Here is a 19,855-nt window from a genome sequence, read left to right as displayed (position 1 = left end):
GCTTACTGTATTTCTTAACAGATATTTGATATCTCCTGGGATCAATATCAACCAAATAGAATTGTCAGCTGTGGAGTAAAACACATAAAGGTAAATAGTTTTTTACTGTTTAATCATTAAAAGGAAAATAAATGCCACAAAAGAAATTTGTTCTATTATATGATCGGGGTTTAAGCATAAAAAACTATCATATATATTTATTTCTTTCTTTACTCTGTGAACTTTTAACAACACTTTCTTTGGAGCCAGATTAGGCACTCAGCAGTGGCTGAGGTGCAAATCCACTTGACAAGATCATTTGAGGTCATTTTCCTCATTACATACTTGTCATTTTGGGATTCTCTGCCCTCTCCATTCCACTTCAATTGGCTCAGAATTGTCTCAGCCTGTAGCGATTTCTCTCACTGAGCATCACAAAGGGTCACTAAGCAGGTACAGGAGGAATGAAGTTAAAGTATGGATTAAATGAACTGCTATTTGGCATGTCATGGAATACCACAGAGAAGGTAAACAAAGCCTGAGAGATGAACAGACCAGAACTCTAGTGCCCACTTTTGCTCACTCTCACCCTTTCTGGCAATTTAAATATGAACCTAGGTATATACTGTAAATTTAGGATAAAACATCCTCGTGCCTGTGAAAGAAATCCTTCTGTTTGCCAATATTCCCTGCAGGTTTCTATTTTTCTCCTGTCTCATCAAAAGCTCTCCTAACAGATGGCAATTATTTCACATGACTGGGGTGGGAAGAGCTTAACTAGAAGTTTAGGAAACCAGTTAATATCTCTAGCTCTGGTTAGTGAGAAACCCGTGCCCTTAAAACCACCACTGCTTTCAAACTGTGGGTGGGCTTGGCAGCAGTGATACCATCTGTTGTATTCTGCAAGCTGTTTTCCAAAACCTGCCTTTGTTTGGCACCTGTATTCTGTTTAAAATGGCCATAATTGCCCTGAAATGCATCACACCAGGCAAAGTAAATACATATGGATAGAGGCATGCAAAAACCCAATAAATAACTGTGGAGGGGAAGTGATTCAATGTTCCCCTCCAGTGGTGCCCAAACAGTAGTCTGTATACTTGCCATTCATTGTAAGACTGTGAGAACATGATAATTAACTTGCAACAAAGAACAGCTCTGAAGTAATTGTGTCACTGTGAGAATGGGACTAGGACTTGGAAATAGTGCCATTTATTCCTTTAGCATTTCAGTTCTGTTGGCTCCTTTGGCTGAGCAGGTATTAGAGGGTGTGGCAAAGCCTGGGAGCTAAGGGTGCTAAGGAATCGCAACAGTGAGCCCAGGATCCTCCCTCCACCTCTTTCCTAACATGACTGTCTGCTCTCTTGTTCTGCTGCAGCTAACCAGAAGTGAGGAGAGCATATGTTTTGCTCACAGAAAGCAAGCCATAGAGGAAATATTCCCACTGACTTCTCATAAACTGGCTTATTAAGAGGCAAAGGGAAAATTTAGGTGAATTAGAAATAGAGAAGGATCTGAAATAAGAATGCTTCATCCAAGAATTTTATGGAATTCTGCTTTATAGGAGTTTTATAGAAGGACAAAGAGAAAGACCTAAAAATTCATCTTAAAGCCATAAAAAGGTTTATATAGGTATATAAAGTGGGAATGAGACAGGCATTATGCATCTGTGTCAGGCACTTCAATATTCCTGTTCAGTCCCTGTCTATATCTCTCCAGTGCAATGGACCACAGAGCATAGATCTCAGCTATAAAGAGCTGAGCTGGCAAGTCCAGACAGGATTGTGCTACACTGCATAGTTTTCCTCTGTCTCTGTATGCGTCCAGAACACTTCAGTGCCTGCAGGCCTGGATATTTCAGCATTTCTCTTACACATCTAATTGAAATTCTCTTTACTCTGCCTTCCCTGGAAGCTCTGATCCTTGGGGGGAACAGAGAGCACAAACCACTCTCTCTGCTTGCTAAATTGTGTTTTTAAAACAAAAAGGGGCGCTCTGATTCAGGAAGAAATAGTGTGGTATTTCTAGCCTACCGCTAAAGACACCCTTCTAAGGCAAACTGTGTATTCTCTTGTCTCTTACAATCTTACATTCTTTTCTGCAGTATCTATGTCTGTGGAGAATTCAATAAAGTCGCCATTCCACACTTAGAGAACCTAGTACACTTGTCAGAGAGAGTTGTTTCACATACAAGCATTTTCAGTCTCCATCCAACAGATGGTTTCTTCGTAAATGTAACTATACTTGAAGGACCTAGCTCAGCGCACCGGAAAAGGCCAGAAATGTCTACTTCAGGCACATAAGTTCGTTAAGATAAAGTATTTTATCACTTCAGAACTGTAGCTGTATTTTGAGTTTTGCAGACCAGAGAAATGGCACATTCCTGGCTTTAAAAAGTGTGCATTGACAGATGCCCCCAGCAAAACACGATAAAAGGCAGTGAGGTAATGAGAAGGGAAGTGTAACAATAGTGAGTCGGAACTGTGCCTCACTTGCTCAGTTTGATCATTTTGCTCTGTTCTTAGACTTACTGCACTTGCCTGGGGGTGTCCATGGTAGGTGGGAAGGTTTTGGAGTAATGGGAATTATGATGGGACTGCAGAAGTCATGTAAGTGTCCGTCCAGGATGTACGTCTGTGAGATCTGCACATTAATATGAGCAAACAGATATTCAGCAGAAGTTCTTCCTAATATGCCATTTCTATTTCACAGTTTTGGACGTTGTGTGGAAATGCACTGACAGCAAAGAGAGGAATATTTGGTAAAACAGGAGATCTCCAAACTATCCTTTGTTTGGCATGTGCAAAAGAAGATATCACATACTCTGGTGCTTTAAATGGAGACATCTATGTTTGGAAAGGGCTAAACTTAGTCCGCACAATTCAAGGAGCACATAGTGTAAGTTATGGTTTTAACATGAATTCCTGAAGTGAACTGTTTGTTCAATGGCAAAACTTCTTGAAGGCTCATCTACAAAGATGATCTTCTGTTTCAGGCCAGAAGAATGTCTTAGGACTGCTCATCAATTAAGAACTTCTATGTAATGTTATACTTCATGTATTGTCAACAGATGCTAGGGCTGAAATGGATATTGGCAGAACTGCTGATATTTATAGCATTGATTTAACCGAGCAGACTAAATCTGAAGAGACGTTTCTAAATCTAAAGTTTCACAGATTGAGTAGCTTTAGTTATGATCAGTTTACTTAAAAATAGTTGGTAAGCAAATGATCTGATTTTAAATAGAATTTTACTACTAAAATTCCCAACACTGAAGACTGACTCTACATAAAAGCTTCAGTGTGGAGTAAATCTGTTTAATCTGCAAATTGCTCTCCAGTCACATTCCAAAGGCTGTTTACTCCAACTGGCTTCATTACACGCCCCCCCCAAGTTTGGAGCATTTGTAATTGCTGAGAAAGGGGGATGTGTAGGATAATGTTAGATTCCTAACCAGTCTAATATAACAAATTGATGTCTTTGCTGCTGCAGCAAAGGCACAACAGGATTTTCACATCTTGTTTCAAATGTATTTGAGGGCTACTCCTGTTTTAAAACATGGTTGTGGCCAACGGCATTCCAGCATAACGGGTTTGAACAAAAGGAAAAGTGATGTGAAATCTGACAACTGTCACTATAGTTTGCTTCTAAAACCTTTCTAGAAAGAGGACTGCAAACTTAACAGTTTGTTCTGACCTCCCGAATCAGTTACGCTGACAGTGCATCAAGATTCATAGTAGCTCTTCAAATCAGATCTAAGTGTTCAGGAGAGTAGTTGCTATTTATAGACATAATCCCTCATTTAGGAAAGCAGTCAGTGGGACATCCTACCTGCAGAACTGTTGTGTAATTGCCAGGTTGTGGTAATGTGCAACTGCAGTAACATGGAAATACCTTTGGCAAAGAGTATATCTGTACGTACTGTAGTATATTTGCAGAACTTTTGTTTGCAGAACTTCATTTAGATCCATTAGAATGATTAAATAGAATCTCTTTGTATTTCTTTGTCCAGTTTCATTCTTGTAAATTATGGCTAATATGCATTCTCTTGCCCAATTTCCAATACTAATTTATTAAGACATTGATCAAAACCACTTTGAAAACATAGGTCTTCTCTTCATTTTATTAATTTCCATGCAGTTCAGCTTGTCTCTCAACCAAGAGGCTTTCCTAATAGAGCACTGAATCAGCATTCATTCCATGAGCTATTACAGTGTAGTACAGCGCAGTCATCAATCACAAGGCCTTGTCACTAGTGAGGAAGAACTTCAGACTGTAACAGAAACTTGCCTTTCAGTGAAGAGAATGAATTGACACTCTTTCAGTTCCTGTCAGATTCCAGCTGACGTCTGAACTGAAATCATGAAAGAATATCTCAGTCACCTCCGCACCTGTAAGAATATTTGTGTGGCCTGTTTGCTTGGTTTTGCTTATTCTGGGTAACTATTTATTTTAAGTGTTCCATTATTTATTTAATGCTCCTTGTAGCAATATTAACTAAATCAGATTTAAAGTTCTATGTCTCTGCTGTTTGTACAAAAATCCCTATATCAGCCCCTAAAGTGGGAGCACTTGAAATAAAAGTATCCCCCTGTGTTTGCTGTTTGGCTTTCTGGATGAACAGCATTTTGCTGCCTAGCAGTTTCTAGCCTTAAACAAGAGTCTATTCATAAACATTTACTTTGTGTATTTATTTTGATTGCAAAAAGCATTAAAACTTGTTATACTATTGGTTAACAGGCTGGAATTTTTAGTATGTATGCTTGTGAGGAAGGTTTTGCCACTGGAGGGAGAGATGGTTGCATTCGGTTATGGGACACTGATTTCAAACCAATTACTAAAATTGATCTCAGGGAGACTGAACAAGGATACAAAGGTAACAAGCTATTACTTTAATGATTTTTCACACATCTAGATAATGGGTACAATTTAATTTGAAGCATAAATGTCTGCATACTGCTGGGTTTTTTACTTAATGACTGCATTAACTTTTGAGATCTGTATTCCCTCTTTTCTCTGACAATGATGTGGCCTGAAGAGTTATCCATGTGCCGTAGAATAAACAGGAGGATGCTTATAGGTGCTGTTCCCCACCATGCACATACAAGAAGATAAACGAAAACTAATTAAACACAAGAAGAGAAGATAATGAAATTAGTCAATCTTTAAATAATTGTTATTAACTGAGATTTCTGGAACCTGATATTCAAAGCTGCTGACCATCTGAGCACTCCATTAGGTCCATCTGGAAGTGTAGCACTTGGAATATTAATGCATAGAAAGTTGATAGCTTCTTGACCATCATATTTGTTGAACCTACTCATGCTTCCTGTGAGCTTAGTCATCACTTGGTTTTATGATTAGACTCTCAGAGCATTTATAATCTCCATAGGTTGTAGAGCGTGCTTTAACAAGATCTTAGTCTTCTGGGAATTCTACACATCTGTCTGGAGTGAAAATAGAGCAGTCTGTCTGCTGGTTTGCAGTAGGCTTTATACACTTTTGGCAGCCAACTTTGCAATGGTAATTGTTAATTTCCCCTGTTTCTCAACTTCTGTTTTTAGACCTAGTTTTCATATTAAAATTACCATTGAAATAGTCAAGATGCCACTAAAAAGGGTAAAATCTACTTTGTCAATTATGGACATTTTGGCTGTGATCTGGTAACATCTGGACAGCTTCCACTGGAGCAGGTTGCAAAGGCATCAGCTTTCAAACTTAAAATGTCTTTCTAGGGTGCCAGGAAGACTTCACAGCCTCCCATGTACTCATTCATCAGTCATCCTGTACTGAAGGATACTAACCACTTTTTAAATGGGCTGCATCACCAGTAACAATCTGACCATAGGCTTGGCTTTTATATGTAAAATATACATGTATATTAGTAAAGAATTCTGACAATAGATATCTTTATGTGCAGTATGTCACATTAAACATTACCTTTCCCACATAAAAGAGCTACTTCGTATTCTCAAACTTAACAATACTCGTTTTCCACTTAACATCTAAACTTCATTGTGTGTGTAGCCTTTGGTGTGTATCAAGAAGAAGATACAAGTCATAACTTCAATGTAAATTTAGCTAAGTCACAAAATGACTATCAAAAAGTACTGGAAATGGACAAGACAGTAAGTGAAGATTTATTTGTCTTTCTCAAGAGATGACACAAAATGCCTACAATGAATATATTTTATTTGTGACCATTAATTAATTGCATTATGTATTTGGTTCCAAAAGATGTTCAAATGATGACATGGTTGACCTTGCCTACATGACTAATGGAGTTGTTATTCATTCACATCTCACAGCATCCAGAGCCATTACCCAGACTTTAATTTTCATATCCTGGAACAGAAAAGACAAACTCTGCAGGGAGTTAGCCAGAGGATGCTGTCAAATTGATCAGCCTGTTAAGAGGCTGTTTCTAAGCCTAAGTTAGTAACATTCCAGCTGCAAAGTTAGGATCAGATTTGTGGAATAAGATCAATCATAGAATCATAGAATAGTTAGGGTTGGAAAGAACCTCAAGATCATCCAGTTCCAACCCCCCTGCCATGGGCAGGGACCCCTCACACTAAACCATCCCACACAAGGCTTCATCCAACCTGGCCTTGAACACTGCCAGCGATGGAGCACTCACAACCCCCCTGGGCAACCCATTCCAGTGCCTCACCACCCTAACAGGAAAGAATTTCCTCCTTATATCCAATCTAAAATCAAGCTGTAAAAGTTATACTAAGCAAGATTCTGTTGGCTCAGTGGCTTTTTTGATGTTTTGGCTTATTTTCTAACAGTCAGCTGGGACTAAAGTGTGGTAGTACAGGCACAAACCATTTAGATTTGCCATTAAAAATGTATTCACCATTGTTATTTTCATGTGAAAAAAGAAAAGTACTGAAGAAAGGAACAAAACCAGCTTCAGTCACAGGAACCTTGCCTCATCTGAAATTTACGGCTTTAAATCATGTGAAATTGAATTGCTTTTTAAAGTAAATTCCCAAGGTTTACACAAAGCATGAGAGCTTGATCCCTTGAGGAGCTGGCAGCAGCAATGTTAGACACTCAGCACCTTCCTAGGACTGAGATTTTCTCTTCCTCTGTAAATTAAGATGATTTAACAGAACTGGTTTGAGATTTTAATCAGCTGTGATGTATTGTAAGACTTCAGTGTGAAAACATAACAGTGGCTATAAACTAACTCTCGAAGTCTCAATGATCTTCACTGTACTATCACTTTGTCTTGTCATTGCCGTTAATCTCAGACTATTCTGTCCCCTGTCAGGTCTGTCCATCCGAAGTGTCTGTTGGAAAGCAGACAGGCTTTTAGCAGGGACACAGGACAGTGAGATATTTGAGGTGCTAGTAAGAGAGAGAGATAAACCCATGCTGATCATGCAGGGCCATTGTGAAGGGGAGCTTTGGGCCCTGGCAGTCCACCCAAAGAAGCCTTTAGCAGTCACAGGCAGCGATGATCGATCTGTACGGTAAGGCTGGATCTTATTTATTGTCTTATTCATTCATGCTCACATTGATTCGTCATTTATTTATTTTAAGACCCCATTAAACTTTTTCCCCCCGTGTTTTTCATGAGGGAAAAAGCAGCTTTGCTTTTTCTCTTCAGCCCTCATATTTGGGATCAACACATTGTATAAAAGTAATCAGAATTGGTGTTCAAAACATGCTGGATTTATATACTCTGCTATAAGTACTGTTCTGAACAGCAGGGGTAGGTATCTCAGTGGAGAATGGTCACCTCCCACTTCTGCCAATAAACTTAAAACCTCAATACCTTTGACCAGTGGTTTACACAGCAGGAGTCTGCCTCAGCCTAGAGTGTTAGAAAATCCGATCTAAACCCAATTCAGTTAAAATGCCACAAAATGAGATTAGTGAAAAAATGCTGATGTGCCCCAGTGAAGATCTTTGAGATGTTTAGTTGTAGCACTTGTGCCTCAGGGCTTTGTAGCAGAGATCTGAAATTTTGTGCATGGATTTTGTGGATGTATTTATGGAAACTGTCACCAAGTCAAGGCTGGCTTTTTCCTGTGCCTGTTAAAATCTGGCAAATTGATAAGCCTCTGAAAAAAAAAACCTAAGCATTTTTAATAAAGTAAGACTTTACAGTAAAGTTTGGAGATTAGGCGAAGATTCTCACTGTAATGACGTCCCCCCATACCCACACAGCTGCTGTGTGTTATCTCAACTGGGCAGAGCCACTGCCCTTCCTGACTAATTATTTACTTGTGATTTAAGCAATTGAGATTTTCCTGTCTGCTAAAACTACCCATGGGGACTGGAGAGATCTGTGGGAGACCTGGCTTTATTATGGTGGTCTCCTGAGTCTTTCCTCAAGTTGTGGGTCTTCCTTTACCCTGCAGCACAGCACACACAGTGGGGCTCATGGCAGCTTGGTATCCCAAGCTCTGCTGCCCATGATGTCCTCATTACTGTTTTCTCCTATCGCACTATCCTAGTTTCTAACCCCTCCATCAGGTTTTTCTCCAACCCTATGCCAGATGGGTGATGGCAGCTTTTCATCTTACCTAGGTAATTTGATTGCATCTTTTCAAATCAACCCCAGGCAGCTACCAAAGCGTTCTTCAGTTTTATGGACAACTAGGCACCTTATTTCAGAAACACACCTGGATTATACCACTTGGGAAAAATCAACTCCTGCCATATATACAGCTTCTAATTCATGCTCCTTTGGATTCCACGTTATGATTCCCCTCTGCTTTGAGGCTGGTCAGCTGAAATTTCTTTTTCCCTTTCCTTTCATTTTGCTTGCACTGATTTCCTGTTCCTGCTATCCCTCATCTCTTTTTAACCATAATTAAAACCCAGAGTGTGAAACTAATAGAACTGCCAGTTGTTCGCCACAGTCATGTTATCTCCCTGCTTCCTACACCTTAGTATGATTTCTTTCAGTTCATAAAACACACGAGTAGTCTCTTCTGGTTGAGTTTATCTGCACAGATGTATAGATAGACACAAGTTCACACTGCCTGCATTCTGGTGGGATGTAAGCCAGTTCTGAAACAAGCTGCAAAGCTGGGATTAGCATTGTGCTGCCCTCAAGCTAATAAGCCTTGCTAAGACTTTTGGATCTCTTGTTTTGGGCTCATCTCTGGGTTAGTGGTAACTTAGCTCTGGCTTGGAGCTGGGAGATGTACTGCTGGCTCAAATTGTGCTGGAACAAACTTGTGCCCATCTGTGAAAGACTCTGCAGGCAAGCTCTTTGTGCACATACAGACTTCATTAGTGGTGTTCTGATGATTATTATAATTGTTATTACTGCTGCCTTTGGACATTGCCATTCTATCAAGTGTCAAAAGGCAGCAGTAATATGCAAGTATAAAATACCTTGTTTTGGTAACATTGCAGGTATTTTACTGTGCTACGTCACACATTCATTTAGCTTTTTAGGCCCTAGAGAATGTGGGATTTGAATTCTAGTTCAGACAGAGGTATTTTTTACATACTGTGGCTTCATGCGAGGAATAAAAAAGTCCATAGAAGGATTATGGATCTTGCTCCTCTCCCTGCCTCCAATAAGAAAATTGCATTGACAGGAATGTTTCTATAGTGCTGTGTCAGTTTTCTTAGTATTTGGTTATCCCATTATTTTGAAAAGAGTTACGATATAATATAAATCTAAATCGTTCTACAAATAAAAGTATTTAGTGGGCCAGATTATTTTTATGTCTGAGATGTCTCAGTGGGAAGGACCTCTGTAAGTTAAGGGGAATTACTGTAGCCTCATGCAGCTGAGAGAAGGCTCTAGCCAAATACAGCGTTTTAAACTTCACAAGTGTACCAACTAGGAAAGCTGCCTGCTTCCCACCTCTTCCAGCAGGAAAAACCCACCATTCTCATCTGAATGCAAAGAGTCACACAGAATCAGTTATTACATTTGTTCAGTGGACCTCACATAGGTCTTTTTGTAATATGGTGTTAGAACACCTACCTGAAGGGCCACAGGTAGCTGCTCTTCTGGCAGAAGCTCTCTGCTGCACTGTCTTCTGGAACAGTCTCCTTCTCTATTCCTGCATTTGTGAGAAGATTGATTAGAAACCTGGCTTTGTATGAATGCATTTGAATATTTATACCTCTGACTTCTGTGTGGAGCCTTGCTCTGCCAGTTGCATGGAACAGCAGCAGTAAAGCTCCTGTCATCAGCTATTGCTTTTTCTGCAAGTGAAGAGGGTACGAGTAACCCTCTTGAGAGGCTGTAATCAGTCTGTGCTCCAGTAAATAAACTCACCCGCCAGAGCGGTGGCAGGAAAGTCCAGAATGCTGGCTAATAAAATGATGTTTCATGAGCCCATCTGGGTTTTATACAGTCAGTAACAACGCAAAGGAAAATTGTCATAGAATGGCAGAAACACCTTATTTGAAAATGCAAGCACTTCTCACATGGAAATAGTTTACTTCTCTGACTCTTCCAAAAACAGTGTGCAGAAGTACCTTGCCAGAATAGATACTTCTGCTATTTTCATAAGGCTTTTATTTTGTCAGATGTTTATACAAATGGCTGCATGCATGCAAAATGCTTTTATTTTTCTTTATAAAATTAAAAAGCTCATGTTTGGAATTACCCTTCCATTGATTCAAAAAGTGGTTCGTTTGGTTTTTGAGAAACTGGAATTATTCTGCTTGTGCTGCCATGTATTGCACTTACATTTCTAATGAATTGGACAAAGTGATTCATGGGAAAGCAACAGTTTGGAGGCAGATTTTATCCTGACGTATCCTTTGAAATCTTTCCAAATCCTTTCTGGTTTGTTCCTCATTGTGTTGGGCTCATAGCTTCTGCCTCGCAAGGCTGCTGAGATTCTTGCATCTGATCCTACTTCTGTTCTGTCTTTGAAAACAGTTTCAGCATCCCACATCCGTTTTGTTCCCCGGGAAGAACAGAGAAGCCTTTTCAAGTTCTTTCTCATCCTTTTCAAGTTCTTTCTCATCCTTGAATTCTCTCGGCCTAAGAGGAGACCAGCATCGTTCAGGGTAGTTGATTCTAGACTGATCCTAATACTTTACCATGACAAGGCCCACAGGGTTTCTGCTTGAAAGGAAATGCTCAGGTCACAGGTTTCCATCCTTTCTCAGTGCAGGCAGTCAAGTTCTATAATCCTTTCACTAAATTTATCAAACTCTAGCTTTACTTTTTTCTGCTGTTTCTCTTACTTCAAGGCCGTTACTGCTGGGGTGGACAGAAACTTTGTTCTCTCGGGCTATATTCACTTCCTGTTGATGCTGTTTGTTTCAGTGCCAGCATGGTCCTTCAGCAGAACTGTTTCTCCTTTGACATTTATCTTACTGATGTGTTTTTGGAAGCAATCCTACCCCCTCCCAGCCTTTGTTTCATTAAGGTATAAAAATTAAACTCCTTTGGTCATCTTTGATGTGATACAATCTTCATTCTCTTAATCAACCCATTAATCCTTCGCTGCATCTATTCCTGGTTTTATTCCAGTTTCTTTGGATAATTCATAAAGAACATGCCAGATGTGTGCTATTGTTTTTTGTGTACCTCCTGGAATAGCACCCAGGATTTCCTTTCTCCTGTCTGCAGCTCTGTCAGTGATCATAAAGACAGCATGAGATCTTCCTCCTTTTTGCCGGTTCCACTGAGCATACAGCATAGTGCTAGACATAAGGCTCTGAAAGTACGGGCTTTGCTTAAGTTTCATTCCATGTCTGTTTGTTTCATCATCAGGAAACCTCTGTTTCTTCCAGCAAGATAAATCCATCTCCGGGTTCACAGTGCCTCCCAGCTCACTGTCCATAGCAGATCCCATCAGCATTCTCATCTCCTGTGCCGGTGTCTAGCGAGAATATTAAATGTCACTATTCCAAAGCTTGTACTGGAAATGTCAGTGCTATCTTCCAGCCAGCCTGACTGTCTCTTTCTGTAAAGCTTGCTGTAAAACTTCATCCAATGTCACATTGCACTTCTTGGACAAATTGTCATTTTCTTGAGTTCAGCCAATGATCACATATGCTCCTGTTCAAATATTTTATACATCTTTTACAAGCACATCAGATGTACAATGCTGTCCTCAAAATATTGGTATTAATAACTTAATTTTTCTACCTCAAAAGGGGTTTTATGCAATTTCTTCCATACTTCTAATTATTCTTTTCTATAATTCTACATCTTGCATTCTACTGAGATCAGATTAACCAGTTTGTAGTGATCGGGGGAACTCCCTCCATTCCTTCTTAAAACTACAGGGACATGGTTTGCCTTTCTCTATCTTATGGCACAATTTATTGGTTGATTCTGTCTATTTAAGATGATGCAAATGAGTGAACCAGAGTGCAGTTTTGTCTGCTGGTTCATCCAGGGTTATGACATTGTGTTCCAAGATGTTCCCCATGGTCGGAATATTTTGCTCTCTTGAGTATTGCCTTCACTTTCAGTAAAGATTTCAGTCTGGTCTGCCCTGACCTTTTCTGTGTACAGAAACTGCATTTTTTGTTATATTTTTTGTTATATTTTGTTATTTTGTTTATAAGTAAAGTCCAGAGGTAACACCAAATGATAATGTGATTTAGCTTCACCCTGTTTTCTCTTCCTCTGTCACAGGTACATAGAAACCCAGACTGGTTTGGACTGGGAGGGACGTTAAAGGTCATCCAGTTCCAAACCCCAGTCATGGGCAGGGGCACCTTCCACTAGGCCAGGCTGCATGTTCAAGTCTGATGTGCCATTCCTGCTAGAACTGGGACCAGTAGAGAATCTGAAGCTGGTGCTTCACTTGAAGGTGTCTGGAAGCTTCATTTGATATTATTTGCCCAGACATGCAGTGCCAGTGTCAGAGAATGCTGTGTCCATGTATTGACTCAGGCACTCATTCTGCACCCTCTTTCTCTTGTAGATCAATAGTTTTGAGCTTTTAAAAACTGCATTTTAGTAGGTCTGTATGCTCAAGTCAGTGACATTATCTTTGTTCCATGCTTGGAAAGGAACTCATTATAAAATCTGAATACAAGGTGTGCATGCAAATGGGCCTTTACCAACTAACTTAGACTTTTTGGTTTTACTCTTGATGCCATTGAAATATTGTACAGTCAGGAAAAATGTGCTACTGCTTCCAATTTGCTTTGGTGCAGATTATGGAGTCTGGCTGACCATGCCTTGATAGCCCGTTGTAACATGGAAGAAGCGGTGCGGAGCGTCTCTTTCAGTCCAGATGGATCCCAGTTAGCACTCGGAATGAAGGATGGCTCCTTCATCGTTCTTCGAGTAAGGTACAAGAAGAAAATCTTACGTTACTTTCTCATATTAGTAGTTTTAGTAGTACATAATTGAGATAACAGTTTTGAGACAGATCTCCTTGATCATACAGTTCATTTCCTGTCATACACAAGAATGGATACCAGGCAAACTAACTGGTGATAGATGTTTTTAATCAGTTGTAAGATACATGTGAATTCTACTTTTCCCATAAGAGGACAAGCCTCTTTTTGCATGAATGCATCTTACTCTGTAGGCATTTTGTGTCTGGATTACTATTACGGAAGACACACAAGAATAGGTAAAACAGAAAGTTGGCGATAAGAGTGAAACAGCCAAACAAAACAGTGTGATTTCGTAACACACAAGCTATTTTAATTGATGCTTGGAAGAGATTACTGCTTCCTTAACATCACTTCGTATGTTTGGTGAGCATATATTGAAAACATTTGGAACAACTAGCTGATAGGAGAGAAAGCCTGCAGCTGATGGAGGATCTGTGAAATCTCCTGTAAATTTACTGCTTTAAAGACTTTAGCAAAACTTAAATGATCTGTTCATATTAATACAAAATCCTTTTCAAAGACTACTATTTTTCTACAGATGTTAATCTTCTTTGTCTCACAGTAATCTTGTCTTTGCTAATTTGCCTGATAACTAACATTATTAATCACTCAGCTTGTGGAGACTGATAATGATAAACCCAGCATTATTCCTTGTATAAGGCCCTCAATGCAATTGCTTTTCCATCTGCTCCTTCCCTGTGACAGACCTCCTGATGGGGTGACAAATCTGCAGCACAGGATCCTGTAAAACTGAGTGATGCTAGTGTGTTTTATTGTCATTTTCTTTGAATCATGCACTCAGCCACATGAATCTATATTCACTTTTTTCTCGATCAGGAAGGATCTGGATCAATGGAATAATCCAGAGAATGAGCTGCTCTTCTCAGTAGTAATATTGACTAATGGAATAGTTATGTTACCAGTTTTTGGTAATAACTGGTAGCTCTTAGCAGGGCTAAGAACTGATTTGGGGTTTTTTCCCCCAAGACACTTTTTGAAGTTAAAAATGGTTATGAATAAATAACAAATTTCCCAACAAAATTTCTGCCATTATTGACATTCCGGAATGTCACCATTTTAAGAGAAATTTCTAACAAACTTAGTCTATTAGGTCTTTTTAAGATCTTGATCATCTGTAACACTAACCTTTCCATTCATATTGGCATCTCTCAGAAATCTCTGTCTTCAGTTACGGATAATTCTCCTTTCACGACTCTGCTTTTAACAGTGCTGTGTATCAGCATTTTTAAGCAATATTAACAAAATTTATTAGGTTTTAAATAGATTTGAGTCTTTTCATAAAGTTGATGTTTCTACCAACAATTAATTAAAGCAGAAATAAGGAGAGTATTTCAAAAGCTGAAAATACAGAGTAACAGCAGCATGATATCCACAGAAGACTCTTCCTCCCAATGTTTTCTTATAGCCCAAATGCGTAATCTGGTGTGGATTGTCTTTCTGAATTAATGGAGCTGAGACTTGGCTCATGTTCAGCCAACTCAGGGGAAGGTTTTCTTTTAATTTAGTCTTAATTCTTTCCTCACAACCTAAGAATCTGGGGAAACCTACTTGCAAAAATCTGGTGTGTATTCACTGGCATTACAGGTTTTGGTTCTTTGATTGATAGGGGGTTATATCAAGTGTAATTTGATGGGGAAAGGTGAATATTTATATAAACAGACTACGTAACCGTTGGATTTTTGTCAAGGACACATGCAAGGTGTTGTCACTTCTCTGTTTTTCCATTGGTGGGTGATGGCAGTGGTGATGCTGCAACCCCAAACCCACACACCATGACCAGCTAACTAGTCATGGTGTGTGGGATTAATCATATCTAACTTTGCCGTCTATTTGTTAGCCTCTAATCTAAACTGTTTGCCTGTCTTCCCAGAATGTGGGAGTCAATGTGGAGAAATGGGTGTCTTCCAACATGGTTCTTCTAAATAAGAAGGGACTCGTTTTCCAATGCTTGTGCAAAAAGCCCCAAATTAAGTCTGATCTAGTTTAGACTAGACAGCTAACTATGCTACAGGTAAAATTAGGTGAATAGAATTCAGAACATCATTGACAGGTAAAGCTGTTTCTATCTTGTGCTGTGAAAGTATGCTTATAGCCAATGAAAGCAACAGGAACTTCTCAAAAAAAGGATGATTTTAGTGCAATCTGGGTTTTGTTGTACAAATTATTCAGTGCTTCTATCTTCATATTTGTCTATCTTCATATATGTCTTAAATATGCCTGTTCCCAGGTTTCCAGTTCACAGTTCACACTTTCGCTGTTGGTTCTTGCAGAGACATGACCGAGGTGGTTCACATTAAAGATCGAAAAGAAGTGATCCATGAAATGAAGTTTTCACCAGATGGCTCTTACCTTGCTGTGGGTTCCAACGATGGCCCAGTGGATGTCTATGCCGTGGCTCAGCGATACAAAAAAATTGGAGAATGCAACAAATCTATGAGTTTTATTACTCACATTGACTGGTCTGTGGATAGTAAATTCTTGCAAACCAATGATGGGGCAGGAGAGAGGCTCTTCTACAAGATGCCGTGTAAGTTTACAAGTGGTTCATGTTATGGAAAAGTAAACTTCAGTATGGATTTAAAGAGGACAACAAAAATACAATAGAAATAGTAGAGCCTGAAAATGGAGTTTCTTGACTGGACTTACATAAGTATCTACTGCTTGTTTTTAAAATCAGTGTTCACAGAATATATCCACCTTCAGCTTGCATTAAGTAAAAGCTGTCTCTGCATTTACTTCTGCATAAATTGTATGAGTTTACATAACATGTTTTTATGCTTGTTTATATGCAGCTGCAGTAGAACTTATGTATGATGTCCTCAAATACCACAAATGATAGAATGGTTTGAGTTGAAGGGACCTTAAAGCTTATCCAGTTCCAAACCCCTGTCGTGGGCAGGGACACCTTCCACTAGAGCAGCTTGCTCCAAGCCCCTGTGTCCAACCTGGCCTTGAACACTGCCAGGGTTAAGGAGCCACAGCTTCTCACCCTGTGCCTTAGCACCCTCAGAATGAAATGTGAATATTATAGTAATTTAAAGAAAATTGTGAATATTTTTAACTTATTGAGGTTGAAAGACTAATCACAGTAAGAAGACAAAGAAAAAATAGTTTAAACGGAGTTTACTGTAAAACGAATTATTAAATTGATTATTCACTTCTATATTTGCAGCTGGGAAGCACATAACTAACAAAGATGAGGTCAAAGGAATTCACTGGGCCTCATGGACCTGTGTGATAGGATCTGAAGTGAGTGGAATTTGGCCAAAATACACTAATGTTACAGACGTCAACTCTGTGGATGGAAATTACAACAGCTCAGTGCTAGTGACTGGAGATGATTTTGGGCTGGTTAAATTGTTCCGATTTCCATGCCTAAAGAAAGGTAAGGCAGTATTTTGTATTTCTGAAGAATGCATTATTTACCTTGGTACCACATCAGTGTATTTTCTAATGGTAGGTTTAGTGTACAGTTCAAGTGAGTGTGCACACAATTCATGTTAGTATTTATGGGCATAAATATGAGACTTTAACCCTGCTTGTATCCAGCAATTTCCTATCAATGTGTATGTGCTGGGGTTTAGAACTGTTGAGAACATACAGTTTGTGTGTGCTTATTCTCATTTATCAGAAGGTGACTCAGACTTTACATCACATCAAATTGTATCCACACCAAATGCACTACTATAATTTGTCCACATTTGTGCCAGTAACTGTTGCAGAAACTTAGAAGGGTTTCACTGTCAGTTATTTGCTTCACATCTGTAGTAGGCTTTTAACACAGATTATTTCCTCAGGGTCTGCACTGTAACGTGCATAAAGCCAACAGAACTAAATAATACAACCTTTTGGCCTTCCATGATCCATGTGATATCATATCAGTGTATTTTCTGATAGTAAATTTGAATTTATGTTGATAGTACAATACGTAATACATGTGTATAATTCGCATTAGCAGTAATGTCCATGAAGGTGGCAATTAAACCCAATGTGTATCTGGTAATTCCTGCCAAGATTTAAAGACTTTTCTGAAAACTGAAGTGAATATATCATTCATATTATTTTATGCCATTTATTTTTACATTATAGTAACTTTTAGCAATAGAATATCAAGTGGCATCTAAGTATTATTTTGTCTTCAGTTTCCATAAGACTGCTCTGGCTGTGTTTCCATTAAAGACCAAACTGTATTAGTCACAGTGTTGTGCGTTTTTTTCCTTCTTACATACTGAAAGTCCTGGTTTTGGTTTTAGGAGCTAAATTTAGAAAGTACATTGGCCACTCAGCACATGTAACCAATGTCCGTTGGTCCCATGATTTCCAGTGGGTTTTAAGTACAGGAGGTGCTGATCACTCTGTGTTCCAGTGGCGGTTTATTCCAGAAGGGATAACAAATGGCATCCTTGAAACATCTCCACAAGGTAAGAATGATCTCTTCTGAAAGGTTTGTTAAATAAAACCAACATAGAATGCAGCAGTGGTAAAAAACCACTTATGGAATCAATTCCTTGGGATTACTTATACTTGGCATGTTTGGGATACTTTATTTTTCATAGACAACCGTTTATTTCAGGCAAGTCTTCTGCAAGCTGCAGTACTGTATGTCTACGAATACACAAGTAGTATTCATCAATGTGATAAAAGCCGCTTAGATGGGAGATTACTAGATCAAGATAAATTCTCAGAATCAGCCATCTAACTTGCCTTAAGAAGTCTGAGGAATTCTTTTTGTTTCCAGTGTAATTTCACATATATATGTGATAGGTGCACTTAAGAATGTTTTTCTTGTTCTATTCATGACACTTACAGCATTGTACAGTAGCCAGATGAATTGTGGAGTGGCACTTGCTGAAAATTGGATTCCCTGCAGCAAAAGGACAAACTTGTGCCTCCACAATTTGGTAAAATACCTTTGTAAAATAGATGTTACAGCAGCCCTATTTAAACACAGACAGCGATCACACTGAAAGGTTTTATTTATCACTTCTCTATGTTTTCACTCCAAAGCCTGTTAAGAAATCAGTATGTTCTCAGATGATGGAAATGTACCAGTAACTCCTCAGTTATTGTACTTCTCTCTGCCACCTTCCTGCCCCAGGCATTGAAACAGGAGAAACAGAAATGAAACCTGGCACATTCAGTTGGCCCCATGATATTTATAAGCTGCTCAAGCTTCCAAAGTTCTTGAATGCTGCTTTGCCATAGTTTAAGTTATATAAACCCATCACATACTAATTTCTTGTGATTCTGTGTGTTCAAAGGACTGTTTTTTATTTATTTATCTTTAATGTAGAAGGTGGTGTTGACTCCTACAGTGAAGAATCAGATTCAGATTTATCTGATGTGCCAGAGTTAGATTCTGACATTGAACAGGAAGCTCAAATCAACTATGATCGCCAGGTGAGTAAAAACTAACACACTGTGCCAAATACCTGACAATTTATCATGACTATTCCATAAAGTAAAAGATGCTTGCAGCTAGTTCAGCAGACTAAGAAGATTATTTTGACAATATTCAGCTGATTATGCAACCAATATACATAAAACCAGAGTTTACTTTAGCTGGAGATGAGAATGAAAAAGAGTTTGGAGAAAAAACAGTGTATGTACTACTATGTGTTAGAATAAAGAATATATTTTTAAAAGCACCAAAAATAAACAAGGTTTTGTGAGATCTTATTGCTATTCCCATTTCCATAATAGAAGTTAGAGAAGACTTTTTAGGCCAATTAAACTTAGAATCCTAGTTTGTAGAATACAGCTCATGGAGTTTTTGTGTGAATTCTGCATATTCAAAGCAGAATATTAATACTGAATTTGAAACCTACATAATAGAGTTGTTTGTGACAGATTCTTTTTTATTGCCAACGACAAGAATGTCCAAGAATTAAAATTCCCCTGGTTTACAGGAACCAATTAAAACTGGTTTCTAATAATCACTTAATGCACTTCTTTTTAGTAGCACTGTGCTGTGAGGTAAATTAAGATAGATTGCTTCCACACAAGAAGAACACAAATCAGTGTTCTTTACTGCACTGTTTTTTTCAGGAACGGTAGTGTGCCTTTTCACTCTTCAACCTGATCCTTCAGGGTTGATTTATGCTTTGTCACTATGGGCTTGGCTGGTGATCAACCCTGAACTTGGTTACGAACACCGAAATCTGCTTTGCTGCTGTCACTGTGGGACTGCTCCCTCTCTGAGAGGGCACTCTCTTGGCTGGCCTTGTGATCATGCTCAGCTCCTGGCTCGTCTTCTTCACTCTGCTGCTCCATGACATGAGGTTTCACCCAACCTCCATCAGGACAATTACACAATACTGTATTAGAAAACATTATTCAAGTCACAAAGTTACATCAAGTTTAGAAAATGCCATAACAAAACATAGTTCTGCCCTTTTTGGGTGCATAGATTATGGTTACTTATTGCTGCAGGACTTGTGCTTCGTTTGGTGTATGGAACATTTAGTTCTTACCTAACAAGGATCTATTCAATCTGGTTTCATTCATCAGCTGCCTTTATTGCACATTGCTTGAACATGTCTCTGGAGAC

General features: G+C 38.9%; 1 protein-coding gene across 1 annotated transcript in view; it reads left to right on the top strand.

Moving 5' to 3' along the window:
• Nucleotides 1–19,855, top strand: part of EML6 (EMAP like 6) — a 116,907-nt gene that overhangs the window by 44,876 nt on the left and 52,176 nt on the right. Inside the window, exons 4-12 of the mRNA XM_065682510.1 lie at nucleotides 22–90; nucleotides 2,689–2,874; nucleotides 4,717–4,852; nucleotides 7,259–7,460; nucleotides 13,096–13,233; nucleotides 15,576–15,832; nucleotides 16,478–16,690; nucleotides 17,559–17,726; nucleotides 18,599–18,705. Coding sequence (XP_065538582.1) covers nucleotides 22–90; nucleotides 2,689–2,874; nucleotides 4,717–4,852; nucleotides 7,259–7,460; nucleotides 13,096–13,233; nucleotides 15,576–15,832; nucleotides 16,478–16,690; nucleotides 17,559–17,726; nucleotides 18,599–18,705 — 1,476 coding nt within the window. The remainder of the gene's footprint in view (nucleotides 1–21; nucleotides 91–2,688; nucleotides 2,875–4,716; nucleotides 4,853–7,258; nucleotides 7,461–13,095; nucleotides 13,234–15,575; nucleotides 15,833–16,477; nucleotides 16,691–17,558; nucleotides 17,727–18,598; nucleotides 18,706–19,855) is intronic.

This window comes from Lathamus discolor, chromosome 5 (assembly GCF_037157495.1).
Source record: "Lathamus discolor isolate bLatDis1 chromosome 5, bLatDis1.hap1, whole genome shotgun sequence".
In the NCBI taxonomy this organism is placed as follows: domain Eukaryota; kingdom Metazoa; phylum Chordata; class Aves; order Psittaciformes; family Psittacidae; genus Lathamus; species Lathamus discolor.
Note: the sequence above shows the minus strand (reverse complement) of the source record. Positions and strands in the feature narration are given on the sequence as shown.